At 27.3% G+C, this 21,057-nt stretch overlaps 2 protein-coding genes across 2 annotated transcripts in view; one reads left to right on the top strand and one right to left on the bottom strand.

The window, feature by feature from the left end:
• The window catches only part of LOC132950407 (glutamate receptor 1-like), a 183,770-nt gene that overhangs the window by 93,199 nt on the left and 69,514 nt on the right, over positions 1-21,057 (top strand). The window contains exon 3 of the mRNA XM_061021843.1: positions 18,233-18,360. Within this exon, the coding sequence (XP_060877826.1) occupies positions 18,233-18,360 (128 nt within the window). The remainder of the gene's footprint in view (positions 1-18,232; positions 18,361-21,057) is intronic.
• On the bottom strand, positions 288-14,197 carry LOC132951232 (uncharacterized). Its single transcript, XM_061023015.1, has 12 exons — positions 13,845-14,197; positions 8,893-9,015; positions 7,640-7,798; positions 6,362-6,529; positions 6,122-6,301; positions 5,876-6,040; positions 5,564-5,812; positions 5,285-5,494; positions 3,884-4,129; positions 3,706-3,810; positions 3,312-3,517; positions 288-2,546 (listed from the first exon to the last, which is right to left on the bottom strand). Exons 2-12 carry the CDS (start codon positions 9,013-9,015, stop codon positions 2,540-2,542), a joined length of 1,818 nt encoding a protein of 605 aa, XP_060878998.1. The 5' UTR covers positions 13,845-14,197; the 3' UTR covers positions 288-2,539.

Below are 21,057 nucleotides of genomic sequence, written 5' to 3' on the forward strand. Positions count from 1 at the left end.
GTTTTTTTCAATACTCTCTCCAGTTTCTATAGCCCCCCCCCCACACACCGATTCCGTTAGTCCCGAGGCTTCGTTACCACACCTAATCCAAACCCCTTGTAAGGCGCTTTTCTATTACAGCGGGTACCTATATACACTTACTCTACCCTCCTCAGTCCTCACAATACGTATGACCGTTTCTTTTAAGATCAGTCATTTCTCCTACTTGCAGGAGGTGGTTAAATTTTTTTTCCGGTCCGACCTTTTGTCGTCGCATAGACGTAAACATACAGGTACAACACTATATTTTTACAACTAAATACACAACGCACACATCTACACTCTACATTTATATAATTCAGTGACACATTTAATCGTTATGGCCGTTATGCACCAAGAAGCAAATTCTAGAATTAATTTATCCCCCCTCCCACAATATATCAGTATTAGACTTTCATCTTTAATCTAATGATTTACTGATCATGTATATTTAATATATTTTGTAAAAGGAAATAATTTAAAATATCTAATACACAATTCTAATATTTAAACTAAACTATTGAAAACACGTTTTATAAAAAGTAAAATACGAGGTTGATTGCTGTTCTTGCAGCAATTTAAAAATACCAAAAATAAATGGGCATCATTTTATTTTATATATTTTTTTTAAAGTAAAATTGGATAGGTACTCAAACGAAAATTAACAAACTTTATTATAGGTAGTTATTTTAGTTATTGTGATTCCAAAAATATTAATCGGACGAAACTTTTTGTCATTAGGTACAGGTTTATCATTATATTCTATGCACAATGAAAGTTTCAAAATAAGCTACTTATAAGCACGAACCTATATTTGCACCATTCTACAGTAGATATGCACGTCAGAATTGACTTATAAGTTTTAAGTTAAGGGGACTGGAGACGGTACAAATAATTAGGTATAGCATAGTTACATAATATAAGCGAGATTTTGACAAAAATGAATTCAAAAGTTCAGCCTACCCTTAGAAAAAAGGTGGACAAGTGGGACGTGGGTACTGCTCTGCTTTACATTGTGTCAGTGGATCACTGTAATGGATATGTTTTATATTTTGTATACGAAAAACGATTCTGAGCGGAGATACTCGTCAGCCAATATTACTAAGCATATTTTATTATTTTAGCCAGCCATAATATTATATTTATACATCGCCATTAGTAATATTCAAGATTGTTGAATAGTATTTTAGTTATTGCAAAAAAAAAAAAAATGAACGCCTATAAATAGCGCAATAACAATCAAATATTTTGAAAATTTATCAAATAGGTATAGAAAATGATAATATAAACATTTTGTAAAAAATGTACCTAGTACCTATAGTTATTTGTTTTCTAGTTAAGGGGTAACATTTATTAAACAGTAATATTTAGGTAATTCATATGACATGTACATTTGGACTATGTCTAAGTTGAATACTGAGTAATAAATTAATATTAAAAAAAAATTGTGTTTCTGAAAATCGCTGATATAACGCGTCGAGCAACTCCACCGGCTGCAACAATCGCGTGTGCGCACACATGTAAATACTAAGTGGAAAATTAAATATAACTATAAATTAGGTAGTTACAGTTTGTAGAACTATAAATAAAATACAAAATGGATTTGATTAACAACTGTTTTTTCCTTAAAATGCCCAGTTTATGTATTATAAATATTAAGAACTTTTATTTTGACTTCTCAAAAGAACCAACTAGATCCAATTTGCTTCCATAAATCACCCTCAAAGATCGAAGTCTTTTTTCTATTTATTGTATACTCGTATACAATAAAAACACATATTATTTTAAAATGAATACATCGCTCCGCTCAGAATCTAAAAAAAATTACTGTAACGCCTACAGTATAGCCAGGGCCGTATTGTTTTTAAAGTACCATAATATTAAGCATGAAAACATACATATTAAAAAAAAAATAGCAGAGCAGTTAGATACTACTTTTCCATCTCTTTTAAATGTTGTTTGTAGGTTGTGTTTTCTGATAAGTGATAAGGATAACACGGGAGTTGCCGCAATAGCCAATAATGAATGACCCATATTATATTATGACCGTTTACAATCTTTATTCATTATATTTATCACTGACAAGAGAAAATATTAGATTTCTGTTTTGAGTAATCGATAACTGTGTCATGGTTTCTTCATACCTACACTGAATTAATTTTTTTAATCAATTTAAGTAGACATTTCATTTTCCTCGTCCCTAAAATTTTACGCTCGAGGCAATGAGTTACTGCATTAGGTTAAATTAGTAAAAAAACAATATATCTTTAATGATAAAGCATATTAAAAAATATATACAACCAATTGTTCTGCATAAATTTGGTTTCTTTATTGACTTTAACAATTTTTAAAAATATTTATATAAAATCGAAAAAAAAACTATTGCATATTAATATAAAAATAACCAGGACAACTTTTTTAAATATCAAAATATTTATTTGACAAATTAATAAATACTTCACTTATGATTTATGAGTCTTAAATATAAATTCTGTAAAAATGTTTCTTTAACAGTTCATAACTAAACACTGAAAAAAAAAATGAATTAAACAATAGTACTTTCATATTTCAATTGAAAAAATGTCAATTGACGTTTTCTGACAACTTTTAATTCTGCTGTACTTGGGATCCAAATAAATTCTAGCAATGTCGACATTACAGTAATGAATGCAAGATTTAAGAACCATTGCACAACTGTAGGTCATTACAAAAGTAGGTAAATAATATTTTTATTCAATATAGAAAAATATAATAGTTTTGATCTATACAGTATGTCCCATAAGTCTCGTATCATCCTAAGGTATCTCCATGGAAAATTAATATATTTAAATGCAGTTTTTTTTACAGTAATAAATATGGAAATTCTGATTGAATAGCATAATATTCAATTTTTTTTTTCAAAAATTCAAAAATTATTAAAAAATCTTTTTAGGCAAATAAGTTTTTAAAATTTCCAAGATAGCCATTTTGTGGATCGTATTTTTTAACAGTTCAAAAAAAAAAGAAAATTAAAATCTAATGAAAATTGCCCAAGTTAGAGCTAATTATTATTTTGAATTTCTAAGAATAATAATTATGTCATGCAAAATATATAAATTAGATATGTACATAAAAAATTTTTTTCAAAATAATAATTATGGAATTGTATGGCCAAAGATTAACTGTTATAATTAGCATACATTATAAGTGTTAGTATGTTAGTATAATATGTTGTAAAATATTAAAAACAATAATAGTGTCATCAAGAACTAGTTTTTTTTTTATCATAATGATACATCATGTACTCAATTTACCTTTGATATAATTGGGTATTAAACGACAATCGATTAGGATTTTTATCATCAGCATCAAATATTTCAACTACTTGAATACCATCACTATTAGTGGAAACAACAAATACATCCAAAGATTTTTCAGTGATCATTTCATACAATGCTCTGGACCGAGATTGATCTATCAGATTCTCCGGTGGGAATAAATGAAACGACACTTTTAAAGCCTATAAAATCATAAAGATACTTGATGTTTAAAAAATAAATTCAACTTTAAGTACAAAATACTATTGTTGTAAAAATATCCAACTTCATAAAATAAATGATAAGATATACTCAAAAATATTTTTTGAACAGAGGGTATGCGATAAAATAATATAAATTTATTGAAACATTAAATCAGGCAAGTTATTACCTGAGGGCCGATTGAAGACAAAAATAAATCAAATGACTGCAAATCGATAAATTTATCTTGATCAATATAACCATAGTTACCATAGTCAATAAAGTATACTTTGAACTATAAACACAGACAAATATAAATATAAATATAAAAATACATATCAATGTGACTGTGTATAAAAATAACTTACCTTTTGGTCAGTAAATATAAAATCGTGGATTATTGCTCTGCTCCACAAATTAAGATCTGGGCATTTAACAAGATATAACTTATGCGGCGAAATGCTGTTTTTGGAATACAGTTTGTCAAGAGGCTGATTCGCGGAAATAGAATCCAATATAGATTCCATTATTGTCAATGTCTCATTTGGTGGATGTAAATATACATAACCATCAGCAACATAAGTCAGGCTAGCTCTTTCACATTTTTCATGAATCTAGTAGAAATTGTTTACAAAAAAGAAATTAATAATATTTGTATAAATCTGATTAACATTTTTAAACTCCATAAAATGTAATAATAATGTAATGAAAATAACAAAACATCTTCTCTTTCCTTAAATAATGATTTTTAGTCAAATGATTCAATATAGTGCACTCATAAAAGTATTACGAAGTCATAGTACATACATATTATGTTAAAAAAATATTATATATCTACTAATATCTTACTTATAGTCTTTTAAATAATAATGTATATCATTTTAATAAATCATTCTATGGATATTATATAATATACTTTAATATAATATTATGTTCAAATATGAAATTAACACATTCTCCTAATAACTGAGTGAAAGATAACACCCTACAAAAGATTGTAATATAAAATATGTTTTTGATAATAATAATAACAATAAAAACAAAATTAAAAACAAAATAAAAGTCATAATATAATAAGTATCATACTAAATTTTTTAAAAAAAATCCAACAAATGTCATATTTACAGTCATAGTAGTAAATTAGTTAACTTATATCTAAAGATATTTTTTTATATTACTTAATGATGGTATTGATAAAATGTATAATATTTGTGAATAATTAAAATATTTTGTCTTTTGTAAAACATAGGTTTATGACTATTTTTTTTTTTGTTGTTGTTGTGGTATTTACTGTACAACATACAAATGCCATTAAAGATTTAAATTTAATAATTAAATCAGTTTTAAAATAAAAAAAGTAACAAACTTCCCAATTAAATCATATTACAGTACTCCACAAAGCACACAGAACATGACAAATTCTATGAATTATAATTTCTATAACATGATAACATAAAGTAGTTATTTTATATCAGTATACATACAATATTTGAAAATATTGACTATTTAAATACTACTACAAAAATATTAGAACCCAACATGATTTTCCTTCTAAATATTGAAAACATGTTTTTTTATGACTTTAACATGTGGTAAGTATCATTAGAGTTTTAATTCAAAATTTATATATTTATGTTACACCTAGTTTATACATGTCTTATTACCAGTCGGCAGTCACTAAAAACCCTTTTTTATATGATTATTTTAAATTCATATTAATCAGTTCTAGACAATTAATTTAAATTATATAAGGTAAAACGTGGTAATACTTTATCAAAATTGGTTTTTTCTATAATGGCTTTTCTAATTACATCATTCACATTACACTTTCCATCATATAATGTAACCAATGGAATATCACATTCAATATTATCTGGTACTAATGTAAATTCTTTTCCAAATAACATTTTATGAAACAGCGTATTAGCAACTTCAAAATAAGGTGCAAAAGACAGAGATGTTAAAGCACATTTTATAGCCTGGGAACATATAAATACAATATTAGTTTGGAATAATTGGTTACTAACAATATTATTTTGTGAACTCACTTGCGAAGATACTTTTAGAAACTTTTGAGGCAAAAACATAACATTACTTTTAGTAAGACTCCACTCCATGCCCAAATCAATAAAAATGCCAGTAACGCTATCATCTTCAATTTTCATGACTTGAAACCTATACCATTCATCTTGTATTTGAACTGCATACACATCAGAAATATCAATTTTATACATTTGAATAAAATGTTTTGATTCACTTGGCAGATTCATCATTTTAAATAAAGTGTCATAATCGTCCTATAAAAATTATGTCTATTAAACCAGAATACTATGTTAAAAAATGAAATAACTTATAATTACATTAATACTGTCATGGACAAAAAGAACCCAAAATGTGTTATTACTGTCTACACTAGACACAGTTACACTCCTTTCAGTTTTATCAACAAAATTCATAATAGGTAAGTTCTCATAAGATTCAGTCACAGAAGTATCCAAAAGATCTGTATGTTTTTTTTTATCAGCCTTTAAACAAAACAGTCAATAAATATTGTATACAATTAAGAATTTTAAATTACATTTTGATATTTTGATTAGTATACATACAGGAGAAGCATCATAGTATAAAATGGATTTGTTCTGATTAGGTAGATTTTCAATTACAATATTTGTTGTTAACTGACCTAGTAGAACTAACCAATTTGAAGGTAATTGCTCACTATATACTTCTTTATAAATATTTTCCACTTTATCACAAAAAAGACCAGCATAATTTTTTTTTAACTCCTGTAAATAACCACAATTAAAACAAATTAAAAAATTAATATTACAAATTCAAAATCAGACCTTTTCCAATCTTTCGGCAACAATAGAAATATCATTAGTGAAGGGAATATTTTTATGACTATGAGTCTTCTTCAGTATAACCAATGCATTACGTGCAGCTACCTGTTCAGCCACTTCAGGTAGGGAATATTTTTCCGGGAATGAACTAGCAAGAGAAACATTGCCGAGCTAAAATCCAGAAATTATTGTTTACTTTTAAAACATAATGCAAGTAATATACCATTTGAATAATTAAATTTAATATTTTTATGTGTACATATAATTAATATATTTTTAAGCAAGGCAGGACTAGTTCCTAAACAAAAATTCTGCCTAACAGATGACCAAACCACGCTTTCAGTTTAGGTCTGCCTCAGGTCAAAACATGCAGTAAAAAAATTACAAGATAAGAAAATAAATAGTTCAATATTTCACCATTTTTAAAAGTGAATTTAATAATTTAAAATAATTAAATAAGTTCTATGGTTTAAGATATGTTATTACCTTTATTAAGTACCAAATGATTTATGCATACAAAATATTAACAAAAGATATGTCATAGTATTTTAATGTAAGTACCTGCCATAGTAATTTTAAACCAGGACAAGTACAACGTATAACACAAACAATTGTATATTTATATGGTATATGGACATCTCCTCTGCCCATGAACCAACATATACATTTTTTTTTATTAGGGACTAGGGTATGTGTATATAATTATGGGTTGGTAAATAGGAACTTTGGTTTTACCCAAAGTATATGACAGGCACCTATTGGCTACTATCATTCACGTTATGTTCTATGTATGTTTTTATCCAATTTAAGAGGGAGATTGATAATAATGAAATTATCTTAACTATTGTTGGTACTGCTTTATAGTTTGCGATATTGTGCCAGGCACGTATAACTGTTTGTTACTGTGTCTATTGTAATGGCATTAATAAGAACTAAAAGAGATGGTGAAAAAACTGTGTGGGATAATTTTGTGTATTATGTTAAACAAAAACCTCTTAAAATAGGTAAATGTTGGAATTGTACACAAAAATCTAAAAACAATGAAAACAACAGTTGTCGAGGAAGTATTACAACTGATTGAAATATTGAAGTACTAATGAATTATATTGAACTATTTTACATAAAACACAAAACAAACATGTTAACTACAAAAACAAAGTGTTTTAACAATATTGTATTATATAATATAAATATAATAATTAATATATATATGTATAATATATAATAATTAATTTATATTTTTACACAAAAGTATATTAATAGAAAACTACACTAAATTACCTTGATATTGGCATAATGAGCAGGTATATTTGATTTTGATTTACACTTAAAAACGGTAAATTCAACTTTCCCTAAATTCATTTCTTCCAAATATGCATGTAGAGCTTTTATATGATCAATACCATTATATTTTTCGACATTAAGATCAATTATATCAGTCTGAAAGTAAAATTAAATTTTTTTTCAAGAATTTAAAAACTGTTAGTTTATTGTTGGTTGCCAATTATAATAAACCTAATTATAATATAATTTTTTCTTTTTTTGTCATTAAAAAACATTTAAAAAAATATATATATATTTTTTATCCTCAACATTTTTTAAGGAATGACAACATATATATTTAACCTCATATTCCAAAGCAGAATATTTTGGCAAGTTTTTCGATACATAAAAATTGAATTTAGGACGAGTAGTTTATGTGTTATAAGTATTAAAAGTTATAATTCATAAACTACTTGTTCTAAATTCAATTTTTATGTATCTAAATACTTATCAAAATATTCTGCCTTGGATTACAAAATTAAAACGGTATGTTGTCATTCAATTAAGTAAATAACTTAAACAATTTTCAGGATAAAAATATATATAGGTATTTTAACAATTAGGCATCTAAAATGTATTTTTTCAAAAACATTTATACTTTTTAAAATTATGAATATTCAATGATAAAATCACCCGGTAGTACATAAATTACATAGATATAACTATTACATTTTATATAATTTTAAATGAACATTTTTATTTAAATTAGGTATTATATTATGTATAAAAAAATAAGTTAGTATAATTATTTTGCTGTAGTAATTCCCATTGCCATTGTAGACAGATGGTTTTTCAAACTGTACCAATTATTAATGAACGGTAATTAACCCTTATGAATTTATTCTACATTGTTATACCTCACAATTAAGCTATATATATATAGTTACTATCAGGTACTATTATTCATGAATTTTTACTTACTGATTTTAAGACCTGCAAAAATATTAGAAGTAAAATTATTATTAAAATATTATGTCAACGTTTGAATTGTTTATAAAAGCAAATATTTGTACTAGGTATACTAAGTTGAATTTATAAAACTAGAATTTTAGAATTTGTATCCTATTTACCAATTTTTAATAAACAACTTATCTAGTTTAACACATTTGTAGATTTTACACATGCATAAAATTAATTATTTATAAAACAACAAATATTTTATTTTATTACAATTTTTGGGAACCCAAAATTTATTGTAGTTTTAGACTTACTGGATCATTAGTAAATGTGTACTTTGCCCTATGATGACCGTTTTTAATATGTTCCTTAATATTTATACTAATATTATTGTCACTGTTTTTCATCCGCCTTTCGCTTTTATCAAAACTTGACATCTGAAAACAAAAAACAAACTTAATAATTAGGTACCTATATTTAAAATGCTATACATTTATATCAATTAATAATTATTATATAAAACCTTCATAAAATTCAATAACTATGAATAGTTATAAATATTATTTATTTATTATAATATACAGTAGAAAAAATGTATAATGACACTGGGTGCAGTGTTAGAAAATTAAAATTAAAGATCTTGGCTAAACTCAAAGTACATAGGTATAGATATGCAAATATGCTCATTTTTTTTTTTTTGAATTTAGATAAATTGTTTATTTATAATGACCACATATTATAGAACAATATATGGGCCATATAATTGAAGGTTTATGATGATAACATTATAGGTATCATTGTATCAAATAGGGCATACTATTAAGCAACCAGTGTCAAATCATATGGCTATCAAAAACAAATATTTTACAAACAAAAATGACATTAAATAATAATGTAATGAAAATACAATTTACTTTTTAATAATATTACCTACATTTTTTTTTTGATTTAAATATAACATAATGCATTTATAACCTACCTAGTTACTGATTTTGATAAGTAAACCTTTGATGTATATTGATTAATATAACTGAATTAATACTGTATAATAACAAACAAATGGTGAATTTTAAAAAATATACATACATAATTTGTATGAATATTTTTAACCGTATGTTAAGATATTGTATTTTATCATCATTTTAATACTTACTAATAAAAATATGAAATGAACTAGGTAAAAGAAAATGTAATAAAGAAAAAACCAAACTATATAATAAAATACAATAACTGACATAAAACCTGTAGATTGCAATGCTAACTCATTTGAAATTTAGATAAGTAATTAAAGAATGAAAAAAAAGACTTTTGATAAACATTATTAAGAACTTTGTCAAAATATTGTTAACAAATATTTTAATATTAAAATTGTTTTCTACCAAATGTAAAAAAAACCATTGATATAAGTAGGGTACTTAAACCTAGGGTTAGCAAGTGTCTCAAAATATCTGTACTTACCCATTCTGTTGTTTGCAGGGACGGCTTGGGAGAAAAATTCTGGGTGGGAAAATGTATTACCCAGGCCACATCTTTATGCCTACGTCATAGGCGTAACTATGTTGGTTGGGAGCTGATCATATGTTTTATCCTCCCCACACAATATATTTTTAATTTTATAACTATTTATTTATCTAACCTTTTTGTTTATATTATAATGTTAGAGACCACAAACAAAACAGTCCATAAATCAGTATCAACATTTTAGTGTGACTCTATCCCCCTTAAATATTTCAAATGTCTAGATTTGCTTATCCATGTTATGTATTCTCTTAAATTTTTTTTAAATAAAGTTCAACTAACAATTTATTAAATGCAATTACTTGTATGTAATACTATGCTTGAATCTTTTATAACAATTCATAATTTATATCCTTAAGGGCATCAGAACCGGGGGGTTTCTAATAAAAAATATGTCTTACTGAAGGGCTATTCTGTAGAATAGTTAGTTTTCGGGTATTTTATTATTTAAAAGAAAAACAACATTTTGTGGGTAGAATCAAATTCTGATTTAAAAAATTTAAATACATAGAATTTAAAATTATGCATTTGAATATAAAAAAAGAAAAATAGAGTAAGAATAAAATTTAGAGGGACACATACTCATGTACACGAAGTAATCTGACCCTCTCGAGATATCTGGTCCTAAAATATACCGATCTTAAATAAGCAATTATAGTTATTAATAATTAGTTATTGGTAATAACGTATTGTATTAAGCGCATTTTGTTTTTATATCTAAGGTTTAAAAATGTATTTCAAGATTCCACATACATTTTTCCTTAAAATAAAAAGTATATCTACCTAAGTCAAATTAATTTTTTTTTTGATTTTTTGAACATTAGATATTTACCCATAAACTAATTAATTTTCATGGAATGATTTTCTTATTTAGCTGTAGGTTCAAAAACAAATTACAATAATTGAAGTAGATACTTGAAATTTTCACCAAAAAATATACTAATTATACTAGTTTTTTCTATACATTAATGGTATGATATAAACATTTTTTTTTTATTATTATTGAGCTATTTATTAGAATATCAATAAAAAATGTAATAAAAGGTTCATTATAAGTTATTTTAATAGTAGTTTAAAAACATTAAGTATACCTGTATTCCTACACAAGCATGATTTTTTATTAGGTAACGTTTAAAGTTTAATTTTGATAAAAGTTTATCTAAATCAAAAATATTTTCAAATTATTTTGTAGTTAAAAATATATAAAATGCACAATTTTTTTTTAACTAAATATTTAATATTGTAACTAAAAACTGTAAAAAATATACTAACATAGTTTTTATTATAGACATTTAAGTTCAAAGTTAAATGAAAAATATAATAATGTTAGTGTTATTTCGTTGTAATTCAAAAACATTATTCATGGGGGCTTATAAAATTATAAATGTTGCTATATTATGCAATGACATTTTTAAAATATTTAGATTAGGTAATTTTAAATTTTAAGCAATGACTTATTTGTACCATGAACCTATTCACTGTTCTATGGAAGGGGACATAAAAATTATTAACAAATAACAATAATATAGAATGATAGAAATATAGACTATTATTTTATTTTTTTTTATTTTACACAATAATATATACAATCTGTACAATTATGCACAATTAGCATATTTGATAAGGGTTACAATAATACATGAGTACATGAGTAAGAAGCCACCCACTAATGGCACTTGACTGGGAGTTAAACTAGCTATATTTATATATACTGATTTTTTTTTTTTCGATATTAGTTCCCTAGCAAGTCACAGCACCAGCTCCTTTTTAAGCGACGCCTGGGGTTGCCAGGTAATGTTTGGATGGATAGGTTTTTAATGAGTGGGTTTTGGTGTGTTTGCAGCCGGGCATGAAAGATTTTGTAGAAGCGTATAGCTTCTTCTGTCACAGTTTTTATTGACAGGTCATTATGTATAGTGTAATTCGAAACAAAGGGTGGAGCATTAGTAATTTTTCGAAGAGCAATATTCTGAAAACGCTGAATTTTGTTTGTATTGGACGCTTTTGCTGTACCCCATAGTTGGAGACCATATAGGTCCATAGAGGTTTGAGTAATGTTTTATACATAAGAACTTTAATTTTTAAACTGGAGTGTTTGTTATTTGTAAGTAGCGTTCGTAGTTTGCGAAGACGAGCGTTTAAGGCAAGTCTTTTTATACGGATATGGCTATTCCAAGTGAGGCGCTTATCCAAGTTAAGTCCAAGATATCTAACTGAGTCAGATGTGGGAATAGTAGACTATTATAAAAATTAAATATTAATTAATAACATATTAAATGTAATGTTTTAGGCAAAAATTAAACCGACCCTCTGTAATACTAATATTAAAATGAGTTACTTTAATAGCAATAACACGGTATAACTACCAATTGTGCTAAAAAAAAGGCGTATGACCTATAATTTCAATCATTTTAATTTTAAATTTATAAAGTAGGTAACATTGATATTGATTTGTTAATTTTTGGGATGGTTAATGAAAAGTAATAACTAATAAAGTAAGTTTAACTCCCTTATTACATTTTCAAAATAATAATAATTTCAATTTAGGGCCTCAAAATAAATCCTTGCACACAGGCCTAAGAGTTAATAGTTGCGGCACTGAATTTTCCTATCTTGTTTATGGAATTAGAATTTATATTATTTTCTATAGCTTAAAACATTTATTTTATTACCTAGGTTAGGTTTTATTACTTAGGTACCTATAAATATTTCATTATACAGGTAGGCTCGAATAGACCCGGCAAGTTACCGAGTTGAACTCTGTGGGCTACGTAAAATTTGGCACAGCTTAGTAATACATAGCCCGAAATATTTGAATACCTTGAACTCTGTACAATGAAATATGAACGATAGTAAATAATAAATATTATGTCTTATTGAAAATTGGGCTCTTAATTTTTTAGGGCTGGTTAAAATCCAAAAACTCAGTACCTAGGTTGAAACATTGCCTATCTGGATCTGTATATACCTAATATTCAAGGTTTAATACTATTTTGGTTTCTCATTTAGGTACTTAACTAATTAATAGGTAGGTAGGTACCTATAATATTTAATTTAACAATAAATATAATGTTATGTATTATTTTATTTGCCTTAGAGTAACTATTAGTTTCAAAAAATAATATTTTATTATTTTCTAATAGCTACCTACAAAATAAAGATCTGGTCATCATAATATTGATAAGAAACCAATTAAAATGACCGGTATACTAACACATTTAAATATATATTTATATTGTATACCTAATACCTAATGTACTTTCAAAGTAGGTAGGTAGGTACTAGAAAATAATGTAAGTTGAGTGTGTAGGTAACAACTTTATAAGCACCAATTCGGTTTAAAAAAAATGTTCATGACTATAATATCAGATGCTCATTTCTACATTCTCAGTAGCTTAAAATCCATAACAATATTTTCAATAAAAATCCAACTCCACAGCGAATTAATGATCAAAAATTAAAATAATAATAACGACTAACGACGACACATTATGAAAAGGTCCTCCACTCCATACTAACAGAACAGGTCGTAATAAAATTATCAGTCCGCTCCTCGTGAAATGTCGTCGACCAACGACTTTAATTTTTAGAAAATTTCGGGCGTCAGTACGAGTACCTATTTACATACGGATTTAACAATATTATATTAATAATGTGCATGCATCTACAAGACAATATTATTACACGAACACGCGTACAGCCGCCATAATATAACATTATAACTGTCATTAAATATATTCTCACTTACCTCGATATTATGAAAAATCAAAAACGTGCAACAGCCTGCGATAGAACGAGTGAAAGCAAACGCTGTTGGTCGACACGCAATTTAACGGACCTCCAAAAACTCCAAAAGTTAGTATACTCGAGAATATTATCGCACAAATTGGTCTGTCGCAACACCTTGTGCTGCGTAGTAGAGTTCTAGGCTCGCGCGGACAGCGGGCAATCGTGCCTCAGTCAGAACAGGGCGACAGGACGTTGGATTGGGCAAAGAAGAACAATGTAAAACAAAAATAATTATTATTAAAAAGACATAAAAACAGAAAATGCGAAAATACTAACCAACTTTTGAACAGTGTGACCACTACTCTCCGAAAAGCGCACAGCGGATACGATTATAATATTGTGTCACGTGACACACTAAAAATAATAATTACTGATGATGCAGGTTTTGGCGCCCGCTCTGGACATAATATCATAAATAATATTATTAATAATAATTATAATACTATAATAGTCTTTGATATTTATAATTTAAATTTTACATTTTACATTGTAACAGTTAGTTAAATTTATGTGATTACCTTTTGCCATTTTAGCGCTGCTCGTTCTGATTATATTAACCGATTAGGGAAATTCGTTTTATACATTACACCGCATTATAGGTATGTATAATAGGTATGATTTGATTTTAGGATTAACAACAAATTATTTCAGTTTTCAATAAACGGATTTAATAAATCCAGTGAATATGTGAGCTCATAAGGCTAAGATAATAATAATAATAATAATTATAACCAGAATTGTAATGAATGTAATGAGTATTTTTAATTTTTCGAGTTTACGTAGGTACCAAAAATCTAAGTTGACAAACCGTTACCGTTCTATACCTACGACTATAAATAATTCTATTAATATAAGCATCCGTGATCTGTAAACCTAATAGGTAACTACTTGATATTTTTTGGAGTGAGCAAAACCAATTTTACGTAAAATTTTATCCGCGATAAACGTGCAAAGTATTACACAAGTTACATACAGTTAATTTTGAAATATAAGTATATGCACCAGTGGCGCCGTTTAAGAGACGAACAGGTATGTTTTGTATAGTAAAATATTGAATTTTGGAATAAAAAAATAATGTTGTACCTTTTAGTTTAATAACAACTTCTAACTACCCATTATCCGTGTTATAGATAATATATTAAACAATGATTACAAATTATGAATTATGAATGTTGATGCATCCGTCGCATTTATCTATGGTAAAATCAGTGGCGCCGATGTCATATTGTCATCTGAATTACTCAAACACCTAATTGACAAATTGACAAATTTCTATATAATATAGTATACCTACCACTCACCCCAACCCATCAAAGGTTAATTTTATCACAAAATTATCTAACTTAACCTGACAACAACTAACCCACTCCTTAAGTTATACTTATGGCATTTATCAAAGCTGGTGAACCGGATCGGTTAGGTTAGGATCGGCGTCACTGGGGAAACTATTATTAATATTGTTACCAACTCACAACAAATGGCCAATGGGCCAAATACCTAACCTAACCGGCTATACCTACCCAGTACCTATCTATCTACATTTTATTATCATGTATCGATGCATAAGTACTTAATACCTTCTTTTTTCAGTTTTGAAGCACCTAACTTGTTTTTAAGTACCTAATTGTTACCTAGAAATTAGTAGGATTAACTTGTCCTCAAAATTGGTGGTTGGTAATTGTGCCACATTTTACCTATACAATGTTTGTTTATATTTTATTACTCGGGTATTGGGCTACAAATGAAATATATATTTTTAAAGGTATGAAGGTACCCGGGTATTGGGCGACAAATGTGTAATACAAATTACAATTTATTATAGTATCTAATTTATTACACCTGCAGCATAATTTTAGATTTTTTTTTTCAATTACTTAAAAATACAATTATTTTTTCAAATAATGCAATACAGATTTCACAAATTCAAATCTGGTTTTTTTCTCTTATTAATTTTTTATTTCATTAAGAATATAATTCTTTCGAATTTAAGTTCGTTTCCTGGCCTTTAATATTCTTCTACGCTTCTAATTTTAATGTAATCGTCTACGACTGCTTGAAGTTCTTCTGATTACCGGGTTCAATAATAAAAAATTGGTTAAAATATTGACCCAATCACCGGGTTCTACCTGATATAAATGTAAAATGTTAGTAAAAATTGTTAACATTTCCGAGCGCCCTTTCATAATTATATAAATAAATACGAGTTGACTCCCAAAAATGTTCACATTAGTTGCTTTGCCTTCCATACATATATTTTATTAGAGGTTCATAAACTTCACTAAAATATACCACTAAAATAGATGAATTTCTGTATACAATGTCATATAATATACTGTGTTTAATTATAATTACCTATATTTAATGGCTAATATCGATTTTAGTTTACTTAAATCTAAATGTAACATGATAAAAAAGTATGCATATAATTGTATCATAATTATTTTATTAAAATACCTAAATATTTACAGTTATTTTGTTTATTGCTTCTCTATTATAAACATAACAATGATCATGAACGAGAATTCAGTTCAAAATATGTATGTTGCATTGTAGTTGCCGTTCGGTTTTCGTAGCTGTTTTGAATAATAACAATGTAGGTAGGCATTTAAATATGGTATTGGTACGTGAGTCAAATGCATTGATCTGAATTTTGTTTACTTGCTTAGGAAATATTATGTTTTTACAAAATATATATTTGAAATATTTTATGATATTATAGATTATAATAATATTATTAAATATTGGTTATTTTGAATACACTGCGATATTCTTCTATCTTTAGTTTCAATTCTCAATAGTTTCTACTTAATTTTTTTTTAAAAGTCTTTTCTGAACATATTTAATTTTAAATATAACTTATCTATATAGTATATTATTAGTATTATACTGCTATACCTAAATAATATACACAATCCTAAGATACTTGTCAAGTCTAATTAATGCAAGATATCTATATTTTGTATGTACATAATATATTCGATATTCAGTTAACAAAAAAAAGACATTTTAATTTATTTTGGTAGTAAATAGAGCTGCTTACAAAAAATACAGATAGATAAGAGTATACAGCCTGTGTACCGTGTAGTATAATAGTTACAACACAAAATGTTAACTGATGGAAATCATAAAAATGCTGTCACGTTTTTAAGGGCTTTGATATAACTATATAAATATAGTTTAGTAAAATTATACAAAAAAAAGGTGCAGGGTAAGTGGATGTCGCTCTGCTGTACAGTATATTACAAGTGGGTCACTGTAATGGATGGTGTTAAATTTAAATTCAATGATATAATATCATTGTATAAAAAAAACGATTCTGAGCGAAAACGGTCTGTCAGCCTATGATCTTACCAAATATATTTGATGCTATTATTATTTTTTTTTTTTTTATTGATCTTGAGCCCGGCAGCTGAGGCCATTAGCTATTTTTAGTTTTTACTGTATGTTATTAAGTCGGTAGGGGGAGGAACACGTATGTGTTTAGTTTGGCAGAATTTTTGATTGGGCACCCGTAGGTATCCGCTATGCCCGGGGGGGGGGGGGGGGGGGGACGACGACACCGTGACTTGTCCGAAGAAAAATGCAGCCCATGGCCTAGGAATCGAACTCGGGTCGATTGCGTCGCAAAAAACACACATTATTGTAAATTCAATACATTCATCGTTCCACTCAGAATCTAAAACGAAAAAAAATTACAAAAATCTATAGCTAACAATTGAGTACCTACCTTATCAAAGTTCTGATTTCTACATTCATAAATTCAAATCGCTAATAATTTATGTTTGTGTCTTGTGGTTGTGGTATGAGCTATCTCATTATGGTCTATTTAATATTAAAGCTTAAAGGTAATATATAAATAATAAAGTGTTTCCAAATTACGCGCAAAAATCGTTTTTAGGTAGAATTACGAGCGTGTTCTCCTGAGTCCTGACAGTGCAAAGTTGCATGCGTGGTGTTTTTGTGTGACAGAACTGATTTGCGCGAAATACGAGCAATGTATTTAATATTCAGTAAAAATGATTTGATTTTTTGCTAATAATACAGCGAAAAAATTCAAATTAAAAAAAAATATAATAAAATATAATCATGTTATAATATATATAGGTTTTGATAAAGAAAAATGTCTAATACTACGCGTTTACGCCAACTAACTAAAATGTAACAGCTAGCTAGTATTACCTAGCTGATAAATAGGTAACAACTGTAGATGGTTGACCAAACTCCTAACGAAATTCATCTCATTGTCATGCGATGCGGATAAGCTTGACAAAAACGACCTATTAAGCTTTTCTCCACTTGCCTTTGTCCTGTTGTTTTATTTATTTATTGTTTTGTTATTTTTTTCAGTTTGTATCCAATTTTCGAGAGGTGTTTATTCCATGTTGGGAAGTGTCAGCCCAGATTCATTTGATACGTTACATTCCTATAGCAATACATTCCAGATGCCATTCGTGACGCCATGGTTTCCTGAGCAAGTAAGGAAATACACAATACATTTTTTCTCCTATTTGTTACTTACATGTCTATTGTCAATATGTATTATAATTTTATTATAGAGTTATAATCATGTATTGTACTATTGTTGTAATTTAAAAATCATTAAAAATACGCTTAAAAAAAGATATATGCTTACCATGAATGCAAATATAGTTTTGGTCACGCCTGCACCTAAAGTTTGGTTTTCGGTAACGGTTGAAGCGTCGGAAAGCATCCTTTTTCCGTCCAGCGGGTGGTAAAGTGAGAATCTTTAATAGTGCCGGGCGGTAAAGTGGAAATCCCAAAAAGTGCCGGGTGGTAAAGTGGAAATCCCCAAAAATGTCGGGTGGTAAAGTGGAAATCCCCAAAAGTGTTGCGCGCACATTTCACGCACGTATACCCTGCACAAACAGACTAAAATCTATACCACGGTCGTCGGTCCTTACAAAACATAAACTTTTTTTTCATCTTATAATCATATTATAACCTCCATGCGTGACGCTTAAAATAAATAAATATTAGTTTCAGTTATCCTCGTAAGGATACATGCAGTGTGTGTGATTCTCAAAAGGCAGAAGTGGCCAATCTTACGGAAAAACTAAAAAATGCAACCCCTTCGTCAGCACAAATTGCATATAGTGAAATTGAAAAAGAGTTAAATAAAAAAAATTTGGAAAAAAATATACATTTAAAAAAAGCTGAACAATTTTACAAAATCAAAATAATTTATTAACTGGATTAACCGGATTAACACCAGATTAACCTGTGAAAAAAGATTGAAGTCCATGCTTTTTATTTTGATATATTTTTTTTTTAATAATTATCATTACAATTTTAAATTTATTTCAATAACTTTTCGAAGTTTATACATTTTAATAAAATATAAGTTCATAAGGCATATTTTTTGTTTAATAATTAGATAGGTAGAAGTCTGTAAACTTTGTTTTTGCTCTCCTGAAGAATTTATAGAAATGGACTACTACCGTTTTTGCCCTGTACCCTTCAAATCGTTTCTTTCATGAAATATTGTTGTCGTTCAATTATAGTCTAGTTGTTGCATAGATCCCTGCACTACTTTTACAGTGGTCGATGAATGCAGATGCGTGACAAAAAATAGTATGTGTAGCTCGTGCGAAAAGACAATTTCAGTCTTGGGCGAAATGCGGCCCTTGCCTACGGCTCATGCCGCACACGTCGCCCGCAACTGAAATAGCTCACTTCCCGCCCTTGCCACACAATATACTAGTTTGATAGAGTTTTGCGTTTTAAAAATAAAAATATCGATGCTGAAGTTGCGTTATTATCTATAAATTAAAATACCGAGAGAGATGCATTATAAATATCTAAAATAAAATGGAATACATTCAAAAATACCTCTGATTAGTGTTCGGAATGCTAAACAATAAAATTATCAAATATATAAGTTATTATTAAAGTTATATATTATTAATAAACTAAATTTCATTACCAAAATTTGTAATTTTTCACTTTTTTTAAAAACTCCTAAGTGTTTATAAAAAACTGTACTGATATGTCTTGCACAATATTTTGAATTTATTTTATATCTTCTTAGTATTTTAAAAAAGCGGGGAAGTAACTGTGCTAGATAGACGATTCTGAGTGTACCTCATCATTGAATAAGTCATTAACTGACTACTAGATGGCTCTATTATAGGAATCTACTATAGTCATACTTCTAAGGATATTTTATAATTCTTAATTTATATTAATCTTAGTAATTGAAGCCATTGTAGGTTTTCCAAAATCATAGCTTATGTAGTATAAGTGAGTATAACTACCTAATAATTATTATAATATATTATAATATTATGTATATTACACATTATTTTTATCAATTTATGAATATACCTACCGACGTACAATATAATGGTATAAATAGCTTAACATTAGCTTAAGTATTTTGAAAAATGTCATTGTGTATAGAAAACTTTAATATAGGTACGTAATGGCAAAAAGTTCAAAGTTCCCACAGTAAATATTTTTTGAATAACAACAAAATTACCAATTGTTAAAAAAAATATTTTTTGCTTAAATACCTATCTGATTTTGTCACGATTTAAACTTCAAATGTCTATAATAAAATTATGTATATATGAAGTTAGGTTTTAATTCTTTTTATGGTACTCTAAGAAAAACTTATGAGGGATCTTGTAAAATTGTCAAACACATTGGTAAAATGTAGATATAAAATGTAGATATATCATTGTACCTAAATCTATATACTACCCTTGTTCAATCATTGAGCTACCAATACTTTACTTCCTCTACTCTGTTTAGAATTTAGAAAATCAACCATATACATTTGTAACTCTTATAAATAATAATTAGAAGTAACCAAACAACTGCATATTTTTTTATTATCACACATACATCGTAAAAACTAAACAAAATCAAATATTTAAAATAAGTAGATATAGCACAGAAAGAGACAAAATATTTTTTTAAATTAATATTTTGTAAAAATCTCAAGTCATAACAAATATTTATTTTTGAATAACTACAAAAAACAAAATTGATTTAGTCAAAAACGTTGCGTACAAATTCGTGTTTTTCCCTATTTTTAAAAAAGGGGAACGTTAATTCAAATAAGTATTTAAAAAGGACAAAGAATTTCAAATTTAACCTCCTAAAAGTACCAAATATATAAACATATCTACAAGAAACTACCTTTAAAG

This window comes from Metopolophium dirhodum, chromosome 8 (assembly GCF_019925205.1).
Source record: "Metopolophium dirhodum isolate CAU chromosome 8, ASM1992520v1, whole genome shotgun sequence".
NCBI lineage: Eukaryota > Metazoa > Arthropoda > Insecta > Hemiptera > Aphididae > Metopolophium > Metopolophium dirhodum.